This window comes from Anomaloglossus baeobatrachus, chromosome 5 (assembly GCF_048569485.1).
Source record: "Anomaloglossus baeobatrachus isolate aAnoBae1 chromosome 5, aAnoBae1.hap1, whole genome shotgun sequence".
Classification (NCBI taxonomy): domain Eukaryota; kingdom Metazoa; phylum Chordata; class Amphibia; order Anura; family Aromobatidae; genus Anomaloglossus; species Anomaloglossus baeobatrachus.
In genome coordinates, this window is record NC_134357.1 from 205,805,173 (window position 1) to 205,823,428 (window position 18,256).

General features: G+C 42.0%; 1 protein-coding gene across 4 annotated transcripts in view; it reads left to right on the plus strand.

The window, feature by feature from the left end:
* The window catches only part of AP3M1 (adaptor related protein complex 3 subunit mu 1), a 215,644-nt gene that overhangs the window by 75,733 nt on the left and 121,655 nt on the right, over positions 1 to 18,256 (plus strand). For all 4 annotated transcript variants that reach the window (XM_075347322.1, XM_075347324.1, XM_075347325.1 and 1 more), the window contains 2 exons: positions 1,643 to 1,918; positions 11,283 to 11,454. In XM_075347322.1, the coding sequence (XP_075203437.1) occupies positions 1,646 to 1,918; positions 11,283 to 11,454 (445 nt within the window). In that variant the 5' untranslated portion in view covers positions 1,643 to 1,645. The remainder of the gene's footprint in view (positions 1 to 1,642; positions 1,919 to 11,282; positions 11,455 to 18,256) is intronic.

Consider the following 18,256-nt stretch of genomic DNA (forward strand, 5'->3'; position numbering starts at 1 on the left):
GAAGCACGCGATGTTCAAGTTCGCTATTCATAATGGAGTTTGAAGTCTGCAGTGAGAGGTGAGTAGGACTGGGGCTTTGGTGCATGGTCCCCGTGGCAAAATCCAGTATGGAGAAAGGGAAATAGGAAAAAGAGAAAAAGTGAGAAATCAGAAAAATAAAACAAAAGCAGAGGGAAAGCCTCCGCAATTAACACTAAACATGACAATGCAATCAATGGGACCATGCCCACTTCTGACTAGTACCACACAAACCGAAAGCAGGCTCTCAGCAGTCCACAATATCTTCAGACGGAGTCATAAGAGATTTTAGTGGTTTGGGCGTGGGCGCCCTCTACCCTCGGACCTCCCCTCCCTCCGAGGGAGACCGGTGGGCCGCTGGCTTATGTTATGGCCCCCAGGTGGCCCCGCACGCCACCCCGCCACCCATGGGAGGAGCAAGGTGTTAGGCCAATGGAGGATGGGGATAGTCGGCAAGTCCAACCCCGCTGTAAATGACGTCAGATCATCAAGGGAGCGGAGAACAAAATATTTAGAACCCTGGCGAACCGAGAGGGAGAATGGAAATCCCCAGCGGAACTGAATCTCTTCTGTCCTTTAAGACATCCAGCAGTGGCTTAACGGCAGCCCTTTGTGCCAGAGTATGCCGGGAAAGGTCCTATAGGATCCTAATAGGTGTCCCGTTGTAAGAAAGATCAAATTTTTTCCTTGCCGCCAACAGAATCGCCTCCTTGAGAGTGTAGAAGTGGACCCTGCAGATAATGTCCCTTGAACGGGGGTCTTCCGGGTTAATAGGATGGAGCGCTCTGTGGGCCATATCAAGTTCTATCCTGGCCCCTGGTTGTCATCGCAAGAGCTTGTTAAAGAGTGTGGTGAGCACTGAAGGGATATCTGCTGAAGCGATAAACTCTGGCAGATCTCTGATGCGGAGGTTATTTCTCCTATTTCAGTTCTCTAGATCGTCCATATTTTTCTGTAGGGAGAAGAATTGCTTGGTGTGCTCTTTCACTATGGTTTGTAAGGTACATGCTTCCAGTGAGAAATATCTGACAATGCCCTGTTGAGCTTATCATAAATTGTAACCTATACTTTTCTGAATGCAAAAATGTCCTTTCACATTTGCCTTATTGTTTAGCAGATATTATAAGATCTACCAGCCAAATATTATTGGAAAAATATGGTAAAATCTTGAAATCTAGCAATCCAGCTCAAGTGTCAACATTTTAGTCCTGTTCACACTTATTTTTTGCAATGAGTCCAGCAGTTCCATCTGAATCTCAATTTTAAACCCCCACCCACCCTACCAACAGCGCTACAAAATACAAAGTATAAACGTAGTTGAAAGGTTTGTTTTTCTTGTGTGAACTTGTTAGTTCACTGAGAGGTACACTGGTCTGTTATGCCTGTATATATGCTTAGAGAAAAAAGCACAAATGAAGATGGAACTCCCTAATCCACTGCGGAAATCTAAGGTGAATAAGTAATTAATAAATGTTTGCATCTATTATTATTGTTATTAATTTCTATGCCTTTCATCTACTGAGCATCCCTGCTGAAAAATAGAGCTTTTGAAAACTATGTGGGGGAAAATCTTGCCGTCTCTGGCATGTATATATGTATAATATGTACAATCTTTTCTCTGCAGAAAATGATCCACAGCCTCTTTCTGATCAATGGTTCTGGTGACATTTTCTTAGAGAAGCATTGGAAAAGTATTGTGAGCCGTTCCGTCTGTGACTACTTTTTTGAAGCACAGGATAAAGCAGCAGATACTGAGAATGTGCCCCCAGTCATTCCTACTCCACACCACTATCTTATCAGCATTTACAAGGAAAAAATATTCTTTGTGGCAGTAATTCAGAGCGAAGTGACACCACTTTTCGTCATTGAATTTCTGCACCGTGTTGCAGATACATTTCAGGTAAACTTTTTTAGGAATATCTGTAATAAATTAAAATTTTAAATGGATTTTCTAGGTGCAAAGATTACTTAAAGCATTAAGAAATCGTTCAGAATTGAGGAAACATTGGTGCAATTCCAGTGATTTTTAGCAATGCTTGTATGTTATGTCGTGAGTGCTGCAGGCAATCGGCAGCTGCTCGCCGGCTGCAGTCTTACTATTTCTGCAGAGTGGACGTCCGCTCTGATGAAATGTTGAGGCGCAGCAGCTGATCAGCAAGCACTGATTACCTGCAGCGCTCACATGAAATCACAATAATTTGCAAGTATTGGCAGACCTGGCAACAAAATCACTGAAATTTGTAGGAGGCGAGTATAAGCTTTTTTTATTTTACTCAGGGAACTATAAAAGAAAAAGAGGGTGCGCTCCTGTGTAAAATCTAATGATAACTTATTACGTGTGCAGTGTGATGGTCACACTCACCTGATCCTGTTGTACGTCAGGTACAACACTGGGGAGACAGCCGAAGGGAGGTCCACGGTGTACCGCTATGGCATCAGCGGGGATCTCGTCCTTTCCAGCCCGCAGTATTTCCAGCTCAGGCCGCTGCTCACACGATCGATATCCCACATGGAGAGCACAGCCGTCAGACCAGCGCTGAGCTGCAGCTCCTCCTCTGTGGTGGACGGACCCGTAGAAAAGATGCCGGTGACTCACCGGCCCTTCAGAGGCTTGATGTGATTCAGGCATAGTCTTGAAATAGCTGCAGCAGCCCCGTGCACTCCAGGAAGGAGAAGGAGAATGGATTGGGGATAATGAAAAAACCACGGTATTGGCTGCGCTGCTATTAAAGTTCATAAAGATGATGGTATTGTTCCAAAAAACTTTTTTTATTGCAAGATTATAAGCCACAACGCGTTTCGGGGTTAAATGTTCCCCCTTCCTCAGGTAGCAACAATCATATGAAGTGGTATGCCTTATATATACATGAATATGTAGGTCCCCACACCCCTTGATTAATTCAACATATGGATCATAATGACCAATCAGCAGGGTTTTCAGGGACCTCGCCTCACAAAAATCAATTGTACATATTCACATTTGACAGCGATGTTCAAGAAACCATAAATATATTTTGTCTCAAGTATATTGTGATACCCTCATCATTAAAAAAATCTTTTGAAATATATTTAAAAATTAATAAACATGAAAAAAACTCATCAAGGAAATTACTTTAAAAACAAGAAAATATGAAATTTAGATTTTGAGATTTAAAATTTACAAATGGAGGGTGAAAATGGATTGAATTAAATATAAAAAAAAAAAAAAAAAAATATATAAAAAAACAAAACAAAAAAAAAATATGTGACTATACGGTTCTAATACAGGGCTAAAATATTAATTGTTAAAAGTGAGAGTGATAGCTCTAAAAATCCATGGAATGGATCGCTAACTAAAACAGGTCATAATCCATAATTTATAGTGTTTGACATATGAAAAATACATTTGCTGAAAAGTAACTGCCTATATAGTAATTAAACCATATTTTAACCTCAATTTTATTTTATTTATGGTGCTAGTAAAAATTATGCTCTATTTGATCTGCTCAGTCATTATATTGAGGCCTTCTGGATTCAAAGTGGCTAATTTAAATATCCAGAAGGATTCGCGTTCCACCAACCTCCAATACCTAGCTGTAACATCAGCCATAACCTGCTCAATAATCACCATTTTGACATTGTCTCTGTCTTTATCATGTTCCAATAAAAAATGCCTGGAGAGACTGTGGGTTACTATACCATGGCGAATATTGTATCTATGACCGTTTAGTCTATTGTGTACCATTTGCGTTGTGCGGCCTACATATTGTAGGCCGCACGGACATTCTAATAGATAAATGACATAGGAGCTGGTGCAACAGAGATGTTGCTTTATTAAGAATTCCTCTCCTGTTATATTTGATTTGAAGGATTGTACGCCATGTTTTAATGTTCTGCAGCATAAACATCGGATTTGTCCACAATGGAAATTCCCGACTGGTTTGTTAATATCTAATCCATTTTGAGGCAACTGAGTTTTTTTTAAAATTGTTGTTTTGCTAGGTGCGATTAAATTTTTGAGGTTTTTACTTCTAAAAATAACCTGAGGTTTATCGGGTAAACAACCCGAAAGGATCCTGTCCCCTTTTAAAATATGCCAGTGTCTCCCTACAAGCTCCTTTACTTTACCATACGAATCACTAAAGGTAGTCACTAAACAGCTTTCGAAGGTGGTTTCATTTCCCTGTACTCCTATATTTGTCTTTTTCCCTTCAATAATATCCAAACATTTATCTTGATCCAATAGGAGGCTTCTTTTGTAAGCATCAGTCAATATTTTTTTCGGATAGCTTTTACTACTGAAGCGACTTTGCAATATTCTAGCTTCAGCTTTGAAGGAAGCAATATTGGTACAGTTCTTCCTGATGCGCCAATATTGCCCATACGGTATATTTTTTATCCATGTAGGGAGATGGCTGCTTGAAAATTCAAGATAACTATTGACATCCACCCTTTTAAAAAAGGTGGATGTTTCAATAGTGTCCTCCTCATTGAATTTGATATTAAGATCCAGGAACTGGATAGATTTCCGGGACATTTTGGCCGTAAATCTTAGCCCCCATTCATTCAGATTGAGTGACTTTACGAAATTTTGAGCACTTTCCTCAGAACCTGACCAGACAAAGAACAGGTAATCTATGAATCTACGATAAAATACCATGTTCTCCAGCGCTAGGGGGGACTGTGCAATATGAAGGGACTCGAAGCACCCCATATACAGATTTGCAAAACTGGGGGCAAATCTCGTCCCCATTGCACAGCCCTTCAATTGTCGGTAGGTCCTTTCCTCAAAAGTAAAGACATTGTGATGTAAAATAAACTCAATGGATTTCAAAATAAATTCCCTCTGGGAGGTTGGAAGTGAGTCATCCATTGCCAGATAGGATTCCACACTTTTCAACCCCAACTGATGATCAATGTTTGAATATAACGCAGCTACATCCAATGTAATAAAAAGACCATTCGGAATGGCAGGTAGTTTTCTCAGTAGCCTAATAAGGTGTGAGGAGTCTCTTAAATGTGAATCTAGTTTGCCGACATATTTTTGCAAAAAAAGTCAACATAATGTGACAAATTAGCCGTAATAGAATTGATTCCAGAAATGATTGGTCTTCCCGGCGGGTTGGTAAGGCTTTTGTGGATTTTCGGGAGAAAATAATAAAAAGGTACTGAATAATGCTTAATGTCCAGATACTGTCTCTCCCTTTTATTCAGTATCATGTCCTCACCCGCCTTTTTAATCATAGTTTTATACACAATGAAGTACTCAGGGGATGGGTCTTCTATTAGGGTCTCATAATATTCCAGATCTCCTAGTTGTTTCAAACCCTCCACATACCATTCCCTATTCATCAAAACCACCCCTCCCCCTTTATCCGCACTTCTTATTATCAATCCATGATTATTTTTGAGAGAATATATTGCACGCCTCTCTTCCCTTGTTAGATTATCATTGAGTTTATTTTACATCACAATGTCTTTACTTTTGAGGAAAGGACCTACCGACAATTGAAGGGCTGTGCAATGGGGACGAGATTTGCCCCCAGTTTTGCAAATCTGTATATGGGGTGCTTCGAGTCCCTTCATATTGCACAGTCCCCCCTAGCGCTGGAGAACATGGTATTTTATCGTAGATTCATAGATGACCGGTTCTTTGTCTGGTCAGGTTCTGAGGAAAGTGCTCAAAATTTCGTAAAGTCACTCAATCTGAATGAATGGGGGCTAAGATTTACGGCCACAATGTCCCGGAAATCTATCCAGTTCCTGGATCTTAATATCAAATTCAATGAGGAGGACACTATTGAAACATCCACCTTTTTTAAAAGGGTGGATGTCAATAGTTATCTTGAATTTTCAAGCAGCCATCTCCCTACATGGATAAAAAATATACCGTATGGGCAATATTGGCGCATCAGGAAGAACTGTACCAATATTGCTTCCTTCAAAGCTGAAGCTAGAATATTGCAAAGTCGCTTCAGTAGTAAAGGCTATCCGAAAAAAATATTGACTAATGCTTACAAAAGAAGCCTCCTATTGGATCAAGATAAATGTTTGGATATTATTGAAGGGAAAAAGACAAATATAGGAGTACAGGGAAATGAAACCACCTTCGAAAGCTGTTTAGTGACTACCTTTAGTGATTCGTATGGTAAAGTAAAGGAGCTTGTAGGGAGACACTGGCATATTTTAAAAGGGGACAGGATCCTTTCGGGTTGTTTACCCGATAAACCTCAGGTTATTTTTAGGAGAAGTAAAAACCTCAAAAATTTAATCGCACCTAGCAAAACAACAATTTTAAAAAAAACTCTGTTGCCTCAAAATGGATTAGATATTAACAAACCAGTCGGGAATTTCCATTGTGGACAAATCCGATGTTTATGCTGCAGAACATTAAAACATGGCGTACAATCCTTCAAATCAAATATAACAGGAGAGGAATTCTTAATAAAGCAACATCTCTGTTGCACCAGCTCCTATGTCATTTATCTATTAGAATGTCCGTGCGGCCTACAATATGTAGGCCGCACAACGCAAATGGTACACAATAGACTAAACGGTCATAGATACAATATTCGCCATGGTATAGTAACCCACAGTCTCTCCAGGCATTTTTTATTGGAACATGATAAAGACAGAGACAATGTCAAAATGGTGATTATTGAGCAGGTTATGGCTGATGTTACAGCTAGGTATTGGAGGTTGGTGGAACGCGAATCCTTCTGGATATTTAAATTAGCCACTTTGAATCCAGAAGGCCTCAATATAATGACTGAGCAGATCAAATAGAGCATAATTTTTTACTAGCACCATAAATAAAATAAAATTGAGGTTAAAATATGGTTTAATTACTATATAGGCAGTTACTTTTCAGCAAATGTATTTTTCATATGTCAAACACTATAAATTATGGATTATGACCTGTTTTAGTTAGCGATCCATTCCATGGATTTTTAGAGCTATCACTCTCACTTTTAACAATTAATATTTTAGCCCTGTATTAGAACCGTATAGTCACATTTTTTTTTTTGTTTTTTTTTTAAATTTTTTTAAATAATTTTTTTTTTTTTTTATATTTAATTCAATCCATTTTCACCCTCCATTTGTAAATTTTAAATCTCAAAATCTAAATTTCATATTTTCTTGTTTTTAAAGTAATTTCCTTGATGAGTTTTTTTCATGTTTATTAATTTTTAAATATATTTCAAAAGATTTTTTTTAATGATGAGGGTATCACAATATACTTGAGACAAAATATATTTGTGGTTTCTTGAACATCGCTGTCAAATGTGAATATGTACAATTGATTTTTGTGAGGCGAGGTCCCTGAAAACCCTGCTGATTGATCATTATGATCCATATGTTGAATTAATCAAGGGGTGTGGGGACCTACATATTCATGTATATATAAGGCATACCACTTCATATGATTGTTGCTACCTGAGGAAGGGGGAACATTTAACCCCCGAAACACGTTGTGGCTTATAATCTTGCAATAAAAAAAGTTTTTTGGAACAATACCATCATCTTTATGAACTTTAATAGCAGCGCAGCCAATACCGTGGTTTTTTCATTATCCCCAATCCACTCAGGGAACTATGGCATTTAAGAAGTGGTTGTCCAAAAAGTAGACAACCCCTTTAATATTCTTTTTCAGGTCTCTACAGGCTATTCTTCAATTATTTAAAATATTGTAAAGTTTGAGTACTATTACCGGGTGTGGGTTTTATATATTTTGTGATGACTTACGTTTTCAACTGCTGTCCCTCCACTCTGCCATGCTATGTCAAGTATGAAAATAGAATTGCTGTGGAGCAAGAACACCAAGAAACTTACTAGGGTGAGTTCACATGGAGCACATTTGCTGCAGAAAAAAACTACAGAAATTAGTAGAAATCTCTGTAATCTGCAATGTGAGAATACAGGCCTTTGGGTATCTGTACAAGGGACATAAGAAATACAGCAGCTGCCTTCTCTATACACCACATATCGGTCCCTGGTGGCTCAGGAGAAATTGTTATATCTGCTAATAAAGCACCCATATGTTTCATCCATGCTGTATTTTCCCTCTTACAGTTTTCTTGTATATGTGACCACAATAAGGCCTAAAGAAGTATTTCCTTCCCAGATATTTACGGCATAGGAGATGTTTGTTCATGCCATTAAAGGGAACCTGTCAGCAGCACTAAACCTAAAAGATTCCCCTTCTGCAGCTCCTGGGCTACATTCTAGCAAGGTTCCTGTTGTTATTGTGCCCCCTTTTAGACCAAAATAAATACTTTATAAAGTGGTACCTTTTCTTATGCAAATCTTGTTAATCGTACACAGGGGCGGGCTGTCTGGTGTACGTTATCCTGCCTCCTGCTGCTTTACGTCATCCCCCATCACTCAATTTCATACTTCAGGATGCCGCCCAGTGCGCCTGAGGTCTCGCGCATGCGCCGTGCCACTCTCTCGGGACTGTTCACAGTGTGACCGCTGGTGACGTGTTGCGCAGGCGTGAGATTATGGGCGGCTCTGTGATTTTCATCAGCAAGTACCCGCCCATTAATCTCGTGCCCGCGCTTTCCCCTCTGCCTCCACCGTTCTGCGCAAGCGCTGGCCATTTCCCATCTTGGTAAGAGGTGACGTGATTCATCTGGCCAGCGCTTGCGGAGAACGGTGGAGGCAGAGGGGAAAGCGCAGGCATGAGATTATGGGTGGGTACTTGCTGATGAAAATCACAGCGCCGCCCATAATATCACGCCTGCGCAACACGTCACCAGCGGTCACACTGTGCACAGTGCAGTCCCGCTAGAGTGGCACAGCGCATGCGCGAGATTTCAGGCGCACTGGGCGGCGTACTGACGTATGAAATTGAGCGATGGGGGACGGCGTAAAGCAGCAGGAGGCAGGATAACGGACACCAGACAGCCCGCCCCTGTGTACGATTAACAAGATTTGAATAGGAAAAGGTACCACTTTATAAAGTATTTATTTTGGTCTAAAAGGAGGCACAATAACAATAGGAACCTTGCTAGAATGCAGCCCAGGAGCTGCAGAAGGGGAATCTTTTAGGTTTAGTGCAAAATTTCTGCCGACAGGTTCCCTTTAACGTCTGCTAAAATAAAGTAGAACCAGGAAAACTGCAATTAGCGCTCCAGAGACAAGGCCATGTGGTCATATTGTAAACTTAGTTGCCATCAGCTACAATGGAGAGAAACAAGGGCATATACACTGGGTACGGAAAGTATTCAGACCCCTTTAAATTTTTCACTTTGTTTCATTGCAGCCATTTGGTAAATTCAATAAAGTTCATTTTTTTCTCATTAATGTACACTCTGCACCCCATCTTGACAGAAAAAAACAAAAATGTAGAGATTTTTGCCAATTTATTTAAAAAGAAAAACTAAAATATCACATGGTCATAAGTATTCAGACCCTTTGCTCAGTATTAAGTAGAAGCACACTTTTGAGCTAGTACAACCATGAGTCTTTTTGGGAATGATGCAACAAGTTTTTCACACCTGGATTTGGGGATCCTTTGCCAGGCACTGCCACAGCCCAAGTAATGCGAAAAAATGTTTTCAAACAAGTTTTTCACACCTGGATTTGGGGATTCTCTACCATTCTTCCTTGCAGATCCTCTCCAGTTCCGAAGGTTGGATGGTGAACGTTGGTGGACAGCCATTTTTGGGTCTCTCCAGAGATGCTCAATTAGGTTTAGGTCAGGGCTCTGGCTGGGCCAGTCAAGAATGGTCACAGAGTTGTTCTGAAGCCACATCTTTGTTATTTTAGCTGTGTGGTTAGGGCTGTTGTTTTGTTGGAAGGTGAACCTTCGTCCAAGTCTGAGGTCCAGAGCACACTGGAAGAGGTTTTTTTCCAGGATATCTCTGTACTTGGCCGCATTCATCTTTCCCTCAATTGCAACCAGTCGTCCTGTCCCTGCAGCTGAAAAACAGCCCCATAGCATGATGGTGCCGCCACCATGTTTCACTGTTGGGATCGTTTTTGGCAGGTGATGAGCAGTGCCTGGTTTTCTCCACACATACCGCTTAGAATTCTCACCAAAAAGTTCTATCTTCTTCTCATCAGACCAGAGAATCCTATTTCTCATAGTCTTGGAGTTCTTCATATGTTTTGTTTGCAAACGCTATGCAGGCTTTCATATATCTTGAACTGAGGAGGGGCTTCCATCGGGTCACTCTGCCATAAAGGCCCGTCTGGTGGAGGGCTGCAGTGATAGTTGACTTTGTGGAACTTTCTCCCATCTCCCTACAGCATCTCTGGAGCTCAGCCACAGTGATCTTGGGGTTCTTCTTTACCTCTCTCACCAAGGCTCTTCTCCCACGATTACTCAGTTTGGCTGGATGGCCAGGTCTAGGAAGAGTTCTGGTGGTTCCAAACTTATTCCGTTTAAGGATTATGGAGGCCACTGTGCTCTTAAGAACCTTGAGTACTGCAGAAATTCTTTTGTAACCTTGGCCAGATCTGTGCCTTGCCACAATTCTGTCTCTGAGCTCCTTGGACATTTCCTTTGACCTCATGATTCTCATTTCATCTGTCATGCACTGTGAGCTGTGAGGTTTTATATAGACAGATGTGTGCCTTTCCAAATCAAGTACTATCAGTTTAATTAAACACAGCTGGACTCCAATGAAGGAGTAGAACCATCTCAAGGAGGATCACAAAGAAATGGTCAGCATGTGACTTAAATACGAGTGTCTGAGCAAAGGGTCTGAATACTTATGACCATGTGATATTTCACTTTTTCTTGTTTAATGAATTTGCAAAACTTTCTACATTTCTGATTTTTTTTTTCTATCAAGAGTGTACATTAATGAGAAAATAAATGAACTTTTTTGAATTTACCAAATGGCTGCAATGAAACAAAGAGTGAAAAATTTAAAGGGTCTGAATACTTTCCATTTCCACTATACACAAGCTATGTCCAGAGACCGATGTCTGTCCTCTTTTCTCTGATATGAAAACTAAATGTAAGTAGCCACCCACAAACAGGTATGTCTGAAAGCACACACTTGTGGGCCACATGGTCTCTGGGCCGCAGGTTGCGCTCCTCTTCCATACAGGGTGTGTGCACATAAACTCTGGAATCTGATCCACTTTAAACATTATGGCCTCTTTACTGGAAAGTAGCTTCCATCAGCACAAGAAAACAAAGGTTTACTGCGTGATGCAAAACACATTTTTTTCCTACAAGTTTGTATCCTCTTTGAGCCCAAGGTTTGTTATTTTCTGAATATTAATATCTGCTGTGGTTATGTAATATTTATATATATGTCTGGCAGGATTATTTTGGAGAATGCTCTGAGATATGTCTGAAGGAAAATGTGGTCATTGTGTACGAGCTGCTGGAAGAAATGCTTGACAATGGCTTTCCTTTGGCCACGGAGTCTAATATTCTGATGGAATTGATCAAGCCCCCTACAATCCTGAGATCTGTAGTAAACTCCCTCACAGGTATGTACAACTCTCTTAGTGTCATAGTTTTTTAGGTTGAAGGTAGACCTCAATCCATCGAGTTGATCCCATAGCCTAACATGTTGATCCAGAGTAAGGCAAAAACACCTTGGGGCAGATAGTAAGCTCTAGTTGGGGCCACACGGGGACTACTGTAATCGTCGCATGACACTCGGATCACGCTGGCAGCACAGCAGGAGCTGAGTGTCATGCGAGTATGATTGCGACTGAGGTCCGATCGTGCGATCAGACCACAGCTGCGGGGGGGGCGGGCCAGCTCTGAGGAGGGGCGGGCTGGCTCTGAGGAGAGGAGGGAGGGATTTATCTCCCTCTCTCCTCCGTAGCCGGCTATTGCTATTCTCGCCCTGCACTCGCGGTACACCGGTGTAATGCGAGTGCAATGTGATTTTTTTTCTCACTCCATAGACTTTAATGGGTGAGAGAGGAACAGAATTGCTTTGCACCCACAGCATGCTGTGATTGTTTTCTCGATCCGATTATGGCCTGAGAAAAACTCTGCTTTTCAGGCCTAAGAGAAAAATTATTTCCTGACTCCACATACGGCAATCAAATCAGTTTTCTGAATCAAATCTCCATCACAGAATTTAGTGCACATAACCAGTAATATTATTTTTTTTAAGAAAGGCATCCAGGACTCTTAAATGTTGGTAATGAATCAACCATTACAACATCATGTGGCAGAAAGTTCCATAGTCTTACTGTTCCTACAGTAAAGAAGCTGCATCTGTGATTATGATTAACCCCTTCACGACCCATAACGGATATATCTGTCATGGATCGTGTGAGGTTAATCCCTGCCCCCTGCTGTGGGCAGGTCGCAGCAATCCGCGCACATATCAGCTGTTTTTAACAGCTGACATGTGCACCTGCAAGTGACAAGTGGAATCACTTCCACCTGCAACTTTTAACCCCTTACATCTCGCTGCCAAAGTCTAGCAGCGAGATATATATGCGCGCAGCCATTACCGTATTTTTCGCCTTATAAGACGCACCGGATTATAAGAAGCACCCCAAATTTAGACATAAAAAAGCTAAAGAAAAATGGGATCCGTCTTATATTGCAGTGTTCTCTTACCGGAGGGGGGCAGCAGTGGTGGTGAAGCAGGGTCACAGGAGGCAGAGGTTGTGCTGGCAGGCGCGAAGGGTCAGTGGCAGCATGGTCCGTGGTGGCAGGTGCGGTGGCGTCCGTGGTGGCAGAAGCCGCAGGGTCCGTGGTGGCGGCAGCGGGGGAGTTGTGCAGCAGGCCAGTGCAGTGAGTGTCCCAGTGTCCGCGGTCCCGGTTCAAATGAAGGCTCCCAAAGCGGCGCATGCGCAGATGGAGCTCTCATCCAAGAGCTCCGTCTGCGCACGCGCCCGCTCCCGGCGCCATCATTTGAAACTGGGACTGCGGACAAACTGGGTAATCTGCTGCACGCCCGCCCCGCATGCACAGAGTGGCAGCCAGCAGGCTGCCCGCCCACCCTACGTGCAAGCGGCCGGGTACCTGTGCTTGCGTGCGTGCGGGTGGCAGCCGAGTACCTGTGGATGTGTGAGGGCGGCAGCCGGGTGCCTGTGTGAGGGCGGCAGCCGGGTGCCTGTCAGTGTCAGCTGCCTCCCGCACACAGGCACTCGACTGCTGCCCACACGCAGGCGCAGGCACCCAGCTGCCACCCGCACGCAAGCACAGGTACCGGCTGCTTGCACGTAGGTACCCGGCCGCCCGATCGTCGCACAGACAGGACCCAGGTAAAGCTATATTCGGATTTTCAGACGCACCCCCCATTTTCCTCCCAAATTTTTTTTATTCCGAAAAATACAGTAATTTCACTTACAGTCGCCCCCACCGGAAGTCATGTGCGTGATTACGTGACTTTCGGTGGTTGCCATGGTAGCACAGGGTCATGTGATGACGCCTGTAGCTAACACGAGTCACTTTAGGTTTCACTCGGCACGGAGCCAAGTTAAGCAGAAAGTCAGCATGTCTGCTGTTTACAGGGGGACTAATAAAATAAAAAAAAGTAAAAAAAAAATTAATATAAAAATTAAAAGGGTTAAAAAAATAAAAAAATATACACATTTGGTATTGCCGCGTTCAGATATGCCCGATCTATCAAAATATAAAATCAATTAATCTGATTGGTAAATGGTGTAGCGACAAAAAAATTCAAAACGCCAAAATTACGTTTTTTGGTCGCCGCAAGTTTTACGCAAAATGCAATAACATGCGATCAAAACGTAGCTTCTGCGCAAAAATAGTACCATTAAAAATGTCAGCTTGAGATGCAAAAAATAAGCAGTCACTGACCCATAGATCCCGAAAAAATGAGAATACTACGGGTTTCGGAAAATGGCGCAAAACGTACGCCACGTTTATTGCACAAGCTTGTGATTTTTTTTTTAAACCCCTTAGATACAAGTAGACCTATACATGTTTGGTGTCTACAAACTCGCACCAACCTCAGGCATCACAGCGATACATCAGTTTTACCATATAGTGAACATGGTGAATAAAATATCCCAAAAACTATTGTGTGATCACACTTTTTTTGCAGTTTTTCCACACGGAATTTTTTTTTTTGCTGTTTTCCAGTACACTATATGGTAAAACTTATGGTTGCATTTAAAAGTACAACTTGTCCCGCAAAAAACAAGCCCTCATATGGCAAGATTGACGGGGAAAAAAAAAAAAGTTATGGCTCTCGGAAGAAGGGGAGCAAAAAAAAACAAAACTGAAAAACTGAAAGCGCCCAGGGGCTGAAGGGGTTAAACCTTCTTTCCTCTAGACGTAGTGGATGCCTCCTTGTTAGCGGTGCAGGCCTAGATGTAAAAAAGATCATTAGAGAGAGCTCTGTACTGTCCCCTCATATATTTGTACATTATAATAAGATCGGCCCTAAAGGCCTCTTTACACGCAGAGATAAATCTTTGGCAGATTTGTGGTTGCAGAGAAATCATGGACATTTTCTTCCATTTGTACACCACCACAAACCTGGCACTGATTGTCCACAATTTCACTGCAACCACAGATCTGCTGTAGATTTATCTCTGTGTGTAAAGTGGCCTTTAGTCTTCATTTTTCCAAAATGAATAAACCCAATTTTAATATCCTGTCTTGGTACTGCATTCCCCCAATACTTTAATAACCTTGGTTGCTCTTCTCTGCACCCACTCTAGTTCAGATATGTCCTTCTTATACACCAGAGACCAAAATTGTACACAGTATTCTAAATTTGGTCACACTATGACTTCTAAAGGGGTAAAACTATGTTCTTCTCATGAGCATCTATGCTTTTTTAATGCATCCTATTGTTTTATTAGCCTTGGCAGCAGCTGCCTGACACTGGTCTGTAAAGTTGAATTTCCCATACTCCCAAGTCCATTTCAGTGACAGGTATAATGGTATAATTAAGTACATAGTTCTAAATTTTATTACCTATACCCAAGTTTATTACCTTACATTTATCCACATTAAATTTCAATTCCCATTTCTCAGCCTAAGCCCCCAGCTTACATGAATCCTTCTGCAATATTAAATTATCCTCATTTATATTGATTATTTTGCAGAGTTTGGTATCATCTGTGAATATTTGAAATTGCACTGTTAATGCCCTCTAAAAGGTCATTTAATAAATATGTTAAAAAGAAGAGTGCCCAATACTGATATCTGGGGAACCCCACTGTTAAAACAAACCAGTCACCAGGATTTTCCTATATAACCTAAAGCCACTACAACACTGGCACTATCATGCTGATTGTATACATACGTTTAGTTGTCAGCTCGGATGTATAGTTTTTTAAATACAAGCAAGTAAAGTTTGTGAAATGTGCAGCTTTTTGATTAGTAGCAGCTGCTGAATAGCTAACCGCTATTAAGACCCCAGGCGGTGGGGTTGCAGGGGCATGGGGGGCAAAGCCCCACTTGCATGATTATACTAGACCGGAGGAAACATCGCCACGCTCGCCAACCAAGCTGGTCATGCCCACTAACCAAGCCGGTCACGCCCACTAGCCTGGAAGGAGCCCATACATTCTAGACTCAACTAAGGAGGTGACATGATCTTAGCAAAGATGGCGCTGGAGATAAGCACTATGCGCAGGTGCCAACTGCGACGCCAACTTAGTGAAGATATTAGTAAAACGCTTCTATAATAGAATTAACATAAATAAAAGATAGGGGGAGGAAAAACAGGCAGGGGGGATGGAAATCAAAACCCACCCCACCTATTAGCTATTCAAAAGCTGCTGCCAATCAAAAAGCTGTACATTTTACAAATTTTACTTGCTTGTGTTTCAAAAACTATACATCCAATCTGACAACTAAAGGTATGTATAGAATCAGCAGAATAGTGCCAGTATAGCACTGCTGGCTTTAGCTTATATAGGAAAATTCTGGTGATTGGGGTTTTTAACTGTGACCCAGTTCAAGTGTGTTCCATGAATAACCACCCATTGTTTCCGATCACTGAGCCAGTTCTTAACTAGTGATGGGCGATCCCGAACTGTATAGTTCAGGGATCGTATCAACCACATAGTGATTGTATACACAATCCCGAACACGAGCTTTCCTCGGAAGCTCGTGTTACAGTTTAGGTCAGTTAGGGTCCAGGGGCTGTAAAAGAAAAAAAAAAAAAAGCACATTATTAAAAAACATTATGATCATACTTACAGGTCCTGCGACGTGTCCTGCAGATTCTGTCTCCCAGTCGCTTCTGCTTCCGCGTCCGATCATTGCTGTGCCCCCCCCAGTAAGCACCACGGCCTAAAGGACGTTCCATGACATCATGGCCATGTGACCAGTCTGGTGTGAATGCTGTACAGACATTGGCTTACAGACTGGTCACATGACTATGACATCATCGAAGGTCCTGTTAACTTAACTTTGACTGTCAACTATGCGACTGTTGCATCGCATCATGGCGCACAATCTCCTGACAGGAGCGGGTCAGCTGCATGTATTTCCATGCAGCTGAGGCGCTCCTGTCTGGAGAGTATCAGGCCGTGTGGGGTGATGCAATGTGAGACGCAAGTGGAATCATACCCTCACTGTCAGCCTGCTTCTCGCTCTGTACAGAGCAATGAAGCAGAGCTGACATGGCTCTCTCTGCTTCTCACTTTGTATAGACCATCGGAGAATGCAAAGCTCGTATTAACCCATTTATTACCCAGCATGCCACTGCTACCAGGGCCACTGGATGTGCTGGGTAAAGCGCCTGGAAATGACGCTAAGAAACAATGCGCCATTTCCTGGGGAGGCTGCGGGCTGCCGAGAATCCCAGCCCCCAGCTGCCTGGCTTTACCTGACTAGCGATCAAAATACAGCGGGAGCCCACGCATTTTTTTTTTAAAAATTAATGGGTTTCCTGTATTTTGATTGCCAGTCAAGATAAAGCCAGGCAGATGGGGGTGGCAGCCCATAGCCATCCGCTTTATCTGTGCTCTTCTGGAACATCATCATAACTTTACAGGTCATGAATGCAATCATGAATTTCTTGTGACTATTTCCTTGAGAATCATTGGCCCCAATTTCTCATGTTTAGCAATAGCACTTTTCTTAAATGAGCACCTCTTGTCCATGTAGCCTGCTTTGTAGCACATTGGCATCAAAACTGTCAGGGATTTTCTCCCTTAAATTCTTCACCTGTCACAATGTCTTGCAGTCTAGGCTTCACAAAGCTTCCACGCTGGCTGCTCTCCTTTCTATTTTCAATGTATTCATTAAGTTCCATGTTTATATGGCTTGTTTATTGCAATATCAAGACTTTGGAAATAGTCCATTCCTGCGGGAATCCATTATTTGATCTATTTTTCTTTCATGAAAGAAGTTCTTCATGTCTTTAGTATGGTGTGTACTGGCTGAAACACAGACTATCAGGCCTCTTTGACAGAAAATAGAAAAAGTAGTTCAGCTCACCCTTCCTAAAGTCCAGGTCAGGATCGGTGTTGGTGCACGGAGCTGCCCTGGCCTCAGGCAGAACAAGGACAAGGAAACTAGAGTATGATCTCCAGCACTTCAAAGAAGGTTAAAAATATTTATTGAGGTTCTATTAAAAAAGATCCATCGATCATGAAAACAGTGAGGGGGGACACATTAAGAGAAATCCAACATGTTTCAGCTAGTAGAGCCTTATTCAAGGATTGCCAAATCCTTGAATAAGGCTCTACTAGCTGAAACATGTTGGATTTCTCTTAATGTGTCCCCCCTCACTGTTTTCATGATCGATGGATCTTTTTTAATAGAACCTCAATAAATATTTTTAACCTTCTTTGAAGTGCTGGAGATCATACTCTAGTTTCCTTATCAGGCCTCTTTGGCCACCTTGGAAAACAAGCAGCAGCATTAAATCGACCCATTTCCTTATAGCTGCTTGTATGCAAAAGGCTTTTTCGGTTTCAAGAATATAAATATCTGAAGCACGTTCAGTCTTTTACTTCTTGCCCTTTGTACTGATTAGAGATGGGGCTTTAGTTCCATCCAAACGAAATGCCAAAATACAGATGACACGTACACCTTCATAACCAGTAGAAGGAACGTAGACTGAGGCGGCGCCCCGATGAACAATTGTCGTTTGTGATGCATGGTCCATAAACACTGCAGTTTCCTTCACAGCAATCATGTTGGAAAGTTGGTATTGAGAGAAGTTGATGCCATTACCAAAGGACTTGAATGCAAGTGGACATTTAATAACTTCAGTATCTTCCATTTTAAACATTGCCAGTTTTGGGATGCTTTGAAATCTTCTGGGGATATTTGTAATTGTGGTGCCATTGTATGGGCAAATTCTTAAATATCAGCCCTACGCAC